Source organism: Megalobrama amblycephala, linkage group LG7 (assembly GCF_018812025.1).
Source record: "Megalobrama amblycephala isolate DHTTF-2021 linkage group LG7, ASM1881202v1, whole genome shotgun sequence".
In the NCBI taxonomy this organism is placed as follows: Eukaryota; Metazoa; Chordata; class Actinopteri; order Cypriniformes; family Xenocyprididae; genus Megalobrama; species Megalobrama amblycephala.
This window is the reverse complement of record NC_063050.1, coordinates 29,794,858-29,807,152: the sequence shown is the minus strand read 5'-3', so window position 1 is coordinate 29,807,152 and position 12,295 is coordinate 29,794,858. Positions and strand designations below refer to the sequence as shown.

At 37.0% G+C, this 12,295-nt stretch overlaps 1 protein-coding gene across 1 annotated transcript; it reads left to right on the top strand.

The window, feature by feature from the left end:
• Positions 1-127: 127 nt before the first annotated feature.
• gyg2 (glycogenin 2) lies at positions 128-11,941 on the top strand. Its single transcript, XM_048196950.1, has 9 exons — positions 128-705; positions 4,224-4,362; positions 4,607-4,781; positions 5,019-5,181; positions 7,059-7,185; positions 7,335-7,530; positions 8,126-8,287; positions 10,968-11,096; positions 11,699-11,941. The coding sequence occupies exons 1-9, from the start codon at positions 699-701 to the stop codon at positions 11,822-11,824; spliced, it is 1,224 nt and encodes a 407-aa protein (XP_048052907.1). The 5' UTR covers positions 128-698; the 3' UTR covers positions 11,825-11,941.
• The last annotated feature ends 354 nt before the right edge of the window (positions 11,942-12,295 follow it).

The window sequence follows — 12,295 nt, the reverse complement described above, 5'->3', positions numbered from 1 at the left end:
GGCCATCTCACTTCTATATCATTACATTTTTTTTATGTTTAAATTTATTTAAAATAGAATGGAGTTATTTAAAATTAAAAGCCCCCCCCCCCCCCCCCCCCCCCGGCCATATTATAAGCTACACACAAACCAACTTGCATTTGTTTTAAAGCGTGTTTAACTACAGAACAAGGCTTGATGATTTATTGTCTTTTTTTTTTTTTCTTTTTTTTTTTTCCCCTGTCGTTTTGCTATTTTTGTTTGAATATTCATTTGGTTGTTCTTCCAAAATAAAGCCGTCATTTACCATTTCTAGATTTAGAACATTGTTCTGTATTTTGAGGTTTCTTATAATGCTTTTTTTTTTTTTTTATCTTTTAATTCGGCGCCGAAGGTGTTTTCCTTGATTTAATTTTCAGTGTTTAAATATTGTAATACGTTTAATGAGCCAAAAATCGATATCGGTAGTTGCTCATTCTATGTCCAGTCGTAGTAGCGGTGGTTGAATGACCCCTGTCGCGTGACCGTTAGGCTACTTCAAACAGTCCCCCACTTGACAGTGAACGTTGACTGAAGGCAGCTGATGTTTGAAGACCTATTGCACAACTATCGTTTAATCGACTATCATTTATTTTAAACACTGCCATTTACTTTATAGTACTTGTTCCATAAAGAGTGTCCCTCCTTACTCCGAAGAGCGATATAAAAATCAGACAGAAATGACGGGTAAGTTGATCCTTCTAATACTACCAAATGTTTAGACGGATTAAAAATCTATATTTCGAGCTCACTTAAATTATTAACTGAGGACGGTGTGATGTATTTTAGGCTACCTAATCCAACAAACCTAGATTTATAATGAGAATTTTTTAAAATACTTATTTTGCTTTTTTTGAAAGATTGTTTATTCCAAGTGCTGTCAACAATATAAGCATATCAAGCCTGTTCTATCACTGACCATGACATCCAGTGACGGTGTCAGAGCCAGCTCCCATTGCCTGCCAAATAAAAGAGGGTCAAGAAAACAACTGTGTTGATATCGTGTGTATATCAGTAACCAAATCACATTGGCAGGTGAATGTAATGTGTCATTGAGTTAAACTTGAAACCTCGTCTGCTTTTTGTAACCCACCTTAAAATTCAGACACTTATTTCTTCTTTTATTAGGCTAATATTCAGATGTGTGCTTGGCACTTGTTGGCTGCTTTTCCTTAAATAGCAGGTCCATTTAGTTTACAAAAATAATTTCATGTAAGCATCTGTCCTATAGTTTTAAAAAAATATGATCATGATCATGAATTTAGTTAAAAAGTAAAATTATGACCAAGATGGCACAGTGGATTTTACTGTTTTTGTTAGTTTGTTCTATAGTCTCAGCCTCACACATCTTTAAAAAAAATGTCTGATGCATATGGAATTCTTACCTGGAAACACTTCAGGATTTTCAAAGTCGTCATCTGGTTGGTTGAATTCTACAGGACGTCAGAGAGACGTGTGTGTCGCATTCTTTAATGGTCCTCTTGGAAACAAATGCCGTGACGGCAAACACCCTAGTGGAAGAAGAACTCTGTCGTGATTACAACTGTGATGATGAGCGCTTGCCAGGATCAACTAAACACTGGATTTTCAAAAGTAGTCCTATGTAAAGTTCACGGTTCGTTGCAGTAAACTTGCGCTCTTGAATTAATAATTTATTAGATGCATGCTGGTATGTTATTCGACTTTTTCACATTTCTACATTTTCACGCCCCTGAACATGACGCAGAACAAAACGAACTGTGATTGGTTGTGTTACATGTCAGTCAAACGTTGCTTTTGGGCGCTCCTTGGCCAATGAAAGCTGCCATAGGCTACGTAAGACTAGATATAGCCCTTATTTTCACATTTCTGTGTTCCTCAGAAGTGGAAGTTGTCATATTTGGGTAAACTTTTATAGCAGTGAATGAGAGGCTTCATTAAATAATGTGTTTTCATTTGTGCAAATAGCAATAGTGTTTTCATAACTTTCAAAAAAAGAAAAAAAATAGAGAGTGATAATGACCGTCAAAAGAGAGATGTCATTTTTACTGTCAGTCGCATATAGCGGCTGTATTAGATATACCCTCACAGCAGCATTAACTAGTTTTTTGTAATTTGATGCAAAGGTAATATAATACTAAGTATAGTGTTATAAAATTTGAAAAAAAAAAAGGACACACAAGCATGGGAAGCAAGCTGGCGCTAGTCAAGCGTGACAGAATCAGTGTAGAAATCGTGTGGCGGTGGGACATGCTTCTACATAAATGAAAGATGGTGTACAGAGGCCATATTATACATATATAGAAACAGGGTTCAAATGGTCCAACTAATCAGGGGTGCGTTTCCCAAAGCGAACAATGGTCGCAAGTTCCGTCGTTACCAATAGAGTTCAATGGGACTTACGACCATATTTGGCTAACGATGCTTTCGGGAAACTCACCCCAGCTCAAGAGGGAGCATTCCGCCACCCCAAATCCTTAGTCTCGGCTGGTTTCTTTTCCCAGGATATGGGGGAGTACTCTGGGGAAAGAGTTTGGGAAAGGTCCATGAGCTGGAATTCGAACTAGGGTAAACCGAGCTGCCCACAAGGCTATCGGAACTGATGATTATTTTCAACTTGACTGCAATGTTTTATTCTCCATCATTAAATACTTTTAGCCTGTACATAAATTAACCTTTATGTTATGTCATCGCAGATTAATTGTAAACACAGGTAGGAATACCTACATTTCTGCCTGCCATTTGGGCTCGCTTCTGAGTCATCAGCCAGGAGCCACCCATCATTGATGTTTCGCTCCTTTAATCCTGGAACATCTCCAGGTGGTGGAGCAGCGGCAGGGACGTCTCCCTACCGCCCCCTGCAGCCTGCCCTCGGATTCTTCTCTCCCCCACACCTTGTCCTTTCTCCGCAGCCAGAGCCAGAAACTCCCTTTCTCTGCCTCCTCTGCCAGATCTTTTAATGCCTTTGACAACCTGGTGCCTCTGACACACAAGAGACTTCAGAAGCCGGTGAAGCCTCGACAGCCGACTTCCACTGGATAGGTGAAAGCACTCCACCCTGCCTCTGTGCACGCAGCTGTTAGTTCTGCATACCTCTCCTTCTTCCTCTCAAAGGCAGACTCCAGGCCGTCTTTCCATGGCACAGATTAAAATCTATAAATCAAAATATTTATTGCATTCATGAAGAAAAGGCTCAGCACCCAAATCTCTATCACCTATTGCCTCAATGGTGTACAGTGTCTTTGGGCGGACTAAGGCTGAGGCAGATTGCCGGCAACAACCATTTTAGGATTGTCTGTGATTTGGTCTTAGTGACTTCTTGACTACTAACATTTCACAGATTTAAGAGCTAGTCTTTAGCGCTACAGCGGATAGTCCCGACTGCCGAGTGAATCACAACCCTTTCCCTCCAAGAACTGTACTCATCCAGAGTGAGTAGAAGGGCTGGCAAAAATCAATATGGACCTCTCACACCCAGGCCACGTCCTCTTCGAACTTTTGCCATCTGGTTGGCTCTGCAGAGCACTGAACACAAGAATGGCCAGGCATAGGAACAGTTTCTTCCCTCAGGCAGTCCATCTCATGAACAGTTAATGCTCCCACTTGGCAAAAAACATACATTTATTTATTTATCACATCATACTTATTTACATTTCCTTGCATTTGTGCATAACATACCTGTACATACACATACTGTCTACTGTCTAAGTTTTTGTTTTTTAAATATTTTTTGTATATTGTTATTTCCTTTTACTTATTCTATTTTTATTATTTGTATTATCTGTGTCTTGTCGCTGTCATTCTGTTTGTGCCGTGGAAGCTTCTGTCACCAAAACATATTCCTCGTATGTATAAACATACCTGGCAATAAAGCTCTTTCTGATTCTTATTCTGATCATTTTAATAAAATCATTCTAAAATGTGACCAGTACACTGGAACAAATTTGGTAACTTTGAAACATTTTTTACTGCAAAATTTCACAAATACAGTAATTACAAAGAAATGGCAAATAACACATTGACTTAAACATGCAATTTTGAAGTACAAAGACTAAAATGGTGTTTTGTAAAAATCTGTTTCATTTACAACTTAGAATTTTTGAATTTTGAATTTATTTATTTTTTTACAGTGTGGTATGGTGTATTAGCCCAAAGCACATGTATTGCATTATTGTCCCCTTTTTACTATTTCTGTCTTGTATTTTATCTGTGTCTCTTTCTCTCAGAGGCTCAGGCCTTTGTGACTCTGGCCACTACAGATTCCTATTGCATGGGATGTATAGTGGTAGGCAAAAGTTTGCGCAGACATGGAACATCAAGGAAGTTAGTGGTGATCATTTCCCCCAGTGTTTCCAAAGCAGGGAGGTGAGTGAGCAACTGTCCTTCACTAGTCATTTTGAAATAACATCAATCCGTTCCTGACTCAGAAGTGAGGGCTATTATGAGTGATAAAGCTCCTTCTTCTGAAAATTTATAGTATAACTTTCAAAAGGGTAATACATTCCCATGCATGGTACTCTTAAGTCTGTAATAGTTTTCAATCCCATCTTGGATTTTCTCATCTAACTTGGATTGAGATTGCCTCATTGATTTTTATGCATTCTTCTAGACTGGCCCTGGAGGACGTGTTTGATGAAGTTGTCATGGTAGATGTGTTGGACAGTAGAGACAAGGCTCATCTCACCTGGCTGGGACGTCGTGAACTAGGGGTCACTTTCACCAAACTCCACTGCTGGACCCTTACACAGTTCAGCAAATGTGTGTTCTTGGATGCAGACACACTTGTGAGTACTTGGTTCTGCTCAGATAAATGAAAGTATAAGATCACTACGTCAAGGTGTTCAAAGCTTTAGGAGCACACAGAATACATAACTAAATAAATATATATTAAAAATGCACAATATGCAATAATACACAACGTGCCATGGTCTATGTTATATAGTGCAAGTAAACTACATTTGAGGAAAATGTATGAGTTGATGCCCCCACAAATTAGGCTGTTATATTATTCTGTGCCGCAGGTACTGTGTAATGTTGATGAGCTGTTTGAATATGAAGAATTATCTGCTGCACCTGATCCAGGCTGGCCGGATTGCTTCAACTCTGGGGTATTTGTGTTTAGGCCCTCCCTGAATACCCATAACCAAATACTGGAACACGCCGCACAGCACGGCAGCTTTGATGGTGAGCCACTCGGTTATATTTAGCGTATATTACATTCAGATCTTTTAAGTTCAGTCTAAATCGGATGTGCTCAATCGGATGTTGGAACTATAATTAGCCTCAAATGCTGTTTTGTCACATTTGTATTTTTAATCTTTAAAAGCAACAACAGGAGCATCACATATACACTACCTTATGATACTTAACTAGTCACTGTTACATCTTTACAAAGTATAATGCATTAAAACACATGACCAACAACCAATTTTATATGTAACAAGCAAATATTAAAATGCATTTTAACTTTGGTTATAATTATTTATGAAAAGATTTAATTCATTATAATGTACATAGAAAAATACCTTTATAATGCATTATACATAGGGACTTCAAGTAAAGTGTAACCAAGATTTCTATCTCAGATAAATGCAGTTAAATATGAACTTTCTATTCATATTATGTTTTCCACAAAACTTTTAAGCAGCACAGCTGTTTTCAACATTGATAATAAGAAATGTTTTAAAAGCAGGTGACACCAAAGACTGGAGTAATGTTTGCTAAAAATTCTGTTTGCCATCAAAGGGATAAATTATATTTTAAAATATATTCAAATATAAAACAGTTGTTTTACTTGTAATAATATTTGACAATATTACTGTTTTATTGTGTTCTTGGTGAACAAGAGCTTCTTTCAAAAACATTATAAAATCTTAGAGAGCCCAAACTTTTGAATTGCATGTGGCTCGTCATTGATTGATTGATTGATTCACTCACTCAGATGCAAACACACTTGTAAATACTTGGTTCTGTTCAGATAAATGAAAGTAAATATGGCTATTAAAGTACATCAAGGTGTTCAAAGCTTTAGGAACACACAGAAAACATGATAAAATCTTACCGAGCCCAAAATTTTGAACTGTCTCTTCATTGATTCATTCATTTATTAATTCACTGATTCACTCACTCACCTCACTCTTGATACTACAGTACTGTCAAATATCTATAAATGACATTAAAGGGTTAGTTCACCCAAAAATGAAAATTATGTCATTAATGACTCACCCTCATGTCGTTCCAAACCCGTAAGACCTCCGTTCATCTTCGGAACACAGTTTAAGATATTTTAGATTTAGTCAGAGAGCTTTCTGTCCCTCCATTGAAAATGTATGTACGATAGACTGTCCATGTCCAGAAAGGTAATAAAACATCATCAAATTAGTCCATGTGACATCAGTGGATTAGTTAGAAGTTTTCGAAGCATCGAAAATACATTTTGGTCCAAAAATAACAAAAACTACGACTTTATTCAGCATTGTAATCTCTTCTGGGTCTGTTGTCAATCCGGGTTCACGACTCCGCAGTGACGCTGCTGACGTGTTATCCGGTGCGCCCGAGCTTCGTTTACAGTCTGAGGGAGATGCACGCTGTATTCAAGCTATTCTACATTGTTTGTATTTTGGTATTGCTATATTTTTTAAAATGGTGCGCAAGTGTGCATGTCGCGGATGTCCTAATAGCCAAAAACGACGTAAAAGTGCATTACCAACGCCGACAGATGAAAGGATTCAATGGAATCAATTCAGTGGAATCAATTCAATGGAAAGGATTCCGGAAGAGAAGACAATGCTGAATAAAGTCGTAGTTTTTGTTATTTTTGGACCAAAATGTATTTTCGATGCGTCAAAAACTTCTAACTAACCCACTGATGTCACATGGACTACTTTGATGATGTTTTTATTACTTTTCTGGACATGGACAGTCTACCGTTCATACATTTTCAATGGAGGGACAGAAAGAGGTCTTACGGGTTTGGAACGACATGAGGGTGAGTCATTAATGACATAATTTCATTTTTGGGTGAACTAACCCTTTAATATGACATGACCCATCATGCATAGGAGGAGACCAGGGTGTTTTAAACACTTTCTTCAGTGACTGGGCAGTAAAAGATATCAGGAAGCATTTACCATTTGTGTACAACCTCTCAGCCAGTGCTATCTACACGTATCTGCCAGCATATCAGCAGTAAGTATTCACACTAAATCTTATTATTTAGGTATACCAATAATTAATGGTGTTATTTATTTGTGTAACATGTGCTGTTTATTAACTAATTATATCCTGCAATAAATACATACACAAGTAGGACAAATAAGCATTTTGGTTTTGTACAGGTATGGCCACCATGCAAAGATTGTCCACTTCTTGGGTGGGAAAAAGCCCTGGCATCAATCCTATAATCGACAGGCTGCCAGTGAGTCATATTTCAAGGGTTGCAAGAACTTTGAGCAATTTATACATTTATGGTGGGCGGAGTACTACAGTCAAATCCAGCTACAAGTTAAGAAGGATGACAAGAATGAAGACGATGTAAGACTACACTCACATCAGATATTTTGTTTTTCGTGTTGTACATAGCAGTGTTACCTACGTGGCCCATTTGGCTATTTGTATGACTTAAAAGTATCTGAAAAATGCATAAATCTACTGTATCAAAGTGCCTTATCAAAAGGAATACATTTGATCAGTTCTTTAATTGCTAACTAAAGTTACTGCAAACAATCGCTTGGAACCTTATAGTCCACCCAAAAATTCAGTCATCATTTACTCACCCTCATATCATTGCAAACCTGTACTGTATGACTTTCTTACTTCTGTGAAACATAATAGAAGATATTTTGAAGAATGTTGGTAACCCAGCAGGTTTGATTCCCATTGACTTCCATTATATATTTTTTGGTCCATACAGTGGAAGTCAATGGGAACTAAAACTGTTTGGTTATTAACATTCTTCAGAATATCTTATTTTATGTTTCACTGATGAAAGAAAGTCATCTGGGATTGGAATGACTTTTCTTTTTTCGGGTGGATTATTTCTTTAAATTCCATTTGTATAATTATTTTATTTAATAGACAATGTTAATTTAATCTGTCATACATCTCTGATCTTTTTCTTGGTTTGCAGTCAGTGCAGCAGTTGGATTCCCCGCAGACACATCAGACTCCATCACAAAGCCAAAAGAGCAGCACTGAAGCCCACCACAGAGAGATGAGACCCTCTTCACCTCTCCAAGATCTGACTTTGGACTCATTGACAATCAGCTCAATTGAAAAGCCTGAGGAAATGGTAAGTGATAGGTGGTGCTGTCCATCCAGAGAAAGGTTTGAAGAACTGAAATGAAGAGTTCTGAAGAGGAAGGAAAAAACAAAAAACATTATGCAGCCTTGATTCATCTCTCGCTCTGAGTCTCTCTCTGAATCAACTCTACTTCCTTTGAAAGTATTGTGCCCTCTGGGCTTTTAGAAAAATCCAGTGACACACCCAACAGTGACTCACCCCAGCACCAGTGACTCACCCCAACACAAAGAGAACAAAAACATGTTCAGAAGGATGCAAAACCACAATGAATGTGAATATATCAGTTTACATGTAATGCAAAGACCCAGGGGAAAAAAAAATTTGACTTTTGATTGGTTGAAGAAAAGGATTCAATAGCTTGTTTGCACATGACGTCACGTGGTGGCGCAAAATGCAGATGGAGGGCAGGAAGTGATTTTCTACATAGGGAAGCACTATGAAATGCCTATAATTTGCATCGCTTATGGTTGTTCAAACCGAGAAACCACAACCACAAGGAGCCTTTATCGTGCACCAAAAGTTGTTGTTCATCATATGCAACTATTAACAAAAAAGTAGTATGCCTCCATAGTTTTGTATGCTTTCATTTGTTTTTTTGGAGAAGAAGGATGTCCATGCCTAAGAGTAATTTGAAAACTTCACGTTAGTTGTTACACTGAACGAGCAGGTTCAATCCAAGTCTTACGAGACATGATCGGCCGCTTTAAACATTAACATATTAATTTAAGCATTTATACATATAAACATTGATCAAATTAAATATGTAGCATACCCTGTCTGTATTAACAAATACGTGTTCATGGCAACAATAGAATTTTATAACTGCAAAACCTGGGTCACTGTTGTGAAGGTTTCCCTTAGAGAACTGTTTAAGGGATTATAGACTTTATTCCCCAGTTTCACAGACAAGGCTTAAGATAGTCCTAGACTATATGCATGTTTGAGCTGTTTTAACTGAAAGCAACTTGTACTGACATATCTTAAAATATCACTGCCATTGTTTTGTCTCAAGATGCACACTGGTAATGTTTTTTTTTTTTTTTTTCAGTGCAAGTTTATAAAAGATACTTAAATGCCCTAATTGAACTAAGGCCTAATCCTGGTTTAGGCTAAACCCTGTCCAACCAGTGAAACCAGGCCAAGTCATTCCCATAAGGGGAAGTGTTTGTGTACTTTTGTGTCCATTCCTTTACATTTTTTAACCACGTCAAGAAAAACAAAAAACGAACGGTTTTTTGGTATTTGTAAATACTATGTTGAATACCAAAATTTAAATTAAAACCGAATACACAAATTTCATGTGCACAAAATAAATATTGACTTCCTTTCAGATTTTTGCTTCTTTATAAACCAAAATTAAAAATGGACAGATTAAACATGAAGAAATGTCAATTTACAAGTTTTCTTTTGTAAAATTGTTGTTTCTCCCACACTTTCGAGAGCCATGTCTCTGAAACATGATAATACTTGACTTGATTTTCAACTTATTCTCACTCACGAGGGGTCCGATACTGGTGCATGTCCAAGAGAATGCTATAGCCTACTGGAGGGGAAAGGAAAAAGGAATGGACGCAAAAGTACACGGACTGGGAAATCATGCATCATACGTCTCATACTTGAGGGAAAAACTCAAGGTGCTTTACACAACAGGGCACTGGAGAAGTTGCGTCTCGATGACAGGCAAATATTCCAATTCAGTAGAAATTGGAATATTTGCCTGAATAGTTGCTCCTCTTTATAACATAGCGATCACATCCAACATATGTTGTGATTTTCTGTTTATACTTCTCTTGTAATGGTGTCTAAACCATTAAGGACTTTCATTCATCTCTTCATTCTGCTTTTCACTTCCTGCCCTCCATCTGAATTTAGCGCATCATCAGAATCACGTGATTGCAAACAAGCTATTGTTGGCAGTTTGGTGTCAATCCATTTCATTTCTTGTATCAATCCATTCCATTCCATTATCTTTTTTGTATATGCTCAAGTTCAGTTTTTCTGTACCTTCTGGTATGATCTTTCTTTGTTTTAAACGGAGCACAATGGAAGATCTGATTGCATTCTGATTTGCTCTAAATATATCTCATATACACACATTCCATTACCTCACAAAAGTGTACATCCTCAAATAAATAAATAAAATTCATTACATTTAACATTCATGCTACATTTATGTTTCCCTTCAGCAGGCCGTTATTGTTTGATCTCAAACTAATTTTTATGTATAAATGAAAAACAGCATTAAACAAAAACTACAATATCAAGTTAACTTCAATCAAAGCAAAGTTAAGAAACTAAAGTGTGTTATTTCATATCTTCTAAGTGCCACCCTCCACCTCCAAATCCCAATTTTGTATTAATCATGCATACGTAGTGAATGTGCATGTATTTTGTCTAGTGCAGTGGTTCCCAAACCTGTCCTGGAGGACCCCCACCCCAGCAAATTTTGTATGTTTCCCTCATATATCACACCTGATTCAACTCATGTGCTCATTAGTAGAGACAGCAAGACCTGGAATGGGTGTGTCAGAAATAGGGAGACATGGAAAATGTGCAGGGCTGGGGGTCCTCCAGGACAGGTTTGGGAACCACTGGTCTAGTGTTTTAGTAGAAGGCCTGTTTATTTATTTACTTACTTATTACTTATTTATTTATTCTGTCTTCTCAGAATATTCTCTTTGATGTCCTGTCTGGTGGGGAGACTGACGAGACCCCTATCAGCCTTTCGTCTGAGCAAGAGAGTGAGCAAACTGAACCAGAGACTGCTGATGATTCGGCCGTAGACACTGGAGAAGCTGTATGTATGAAAATAAGCTGATGTAGTTTATGGGAAACATCACTTTTAATTTGATGTTGTTATAATTTGTTATAATGTATACTTTTTACTAATTATTACTCCTTTCCAAGATATTTGAGTACCATATATTTTTTCTTAATTTGAAATAAATGTCAACTAAAAAAAACTGAGAAAAAAAAAACAAAAAAAAAACTTGTTCAGCTACAACATTTCTTATTTTTAATTAATTTAACTTGATATACTAGAATAACTAAAACTGGAATAAAAATTCATACTCAACAAAATTACTAAAACTTTAAAGTTAAATTGAAAATGAAAAATATAAAAATAAAAACTAATTCAAAATAATAAAAACTGTAATAGTATATCACATGACACTAAAATAACTGCTTCACATAATGAAGTTTGAGATGGGTGTTTTTTCTTGCAAATATTAGTGTATATACTGCCATCTAATGGTGGCTCAGTAGAGAAGTTACTATTTGAATTTGCAGTCGTGAATCAACCAGTATTTCACCTGTGCTGAACTTCATACTTATCATTATGATTTTGATAGTAATATTGTAATTAAAGATGGATTTTATCATATGGTCCCATTGCAGATTGCAACTGAGACAGAGCAGGAAGACTTGGAGCACCGACGCATGTGGGAGGAAGGTCATGCTGATTATATGGGCAGAGATGCCTTCAGCAACATCAAGAGGAAACTTGACCTATTCCTTGATTAATTGTGTGTGTGTGTGTGTGTGTGTGTGTGTGTGTGTGTGTGTGTGTGTGTGTGTGTGTGTGTGTGTGTGTATGTGTGTGTGTGTGTGTGACATATCAGGACACAAATTTGTATAATGACATGGGTATGACATAGGTATTAAAAGGAGAGGGTGACTTATGAGGACATTACCCCATGTTTTTCAAAAGGCTTATAAATCATACAGAATGAGTTTTTTTGAGAAAGTAAAAATGTGCAGTTTTCTGTGATGGGTATGTTTAGGGGTAGGGTTGGTTTAGGGCGAAAGAAAATACGGTTTGTACAGTATAAAAACCATTACGAATGTCCCCGCAATTCACAAAAACAAACGTGTGTGTGTGTGTGTGTGTGTGTGTGTTTTCAAGAATGTACAACACTGTATCTCAATATATTTTTGCTTGTACTGTATGTCCATCATCATCTCAACTGTTACATTTTCACCTCAAATATAGCC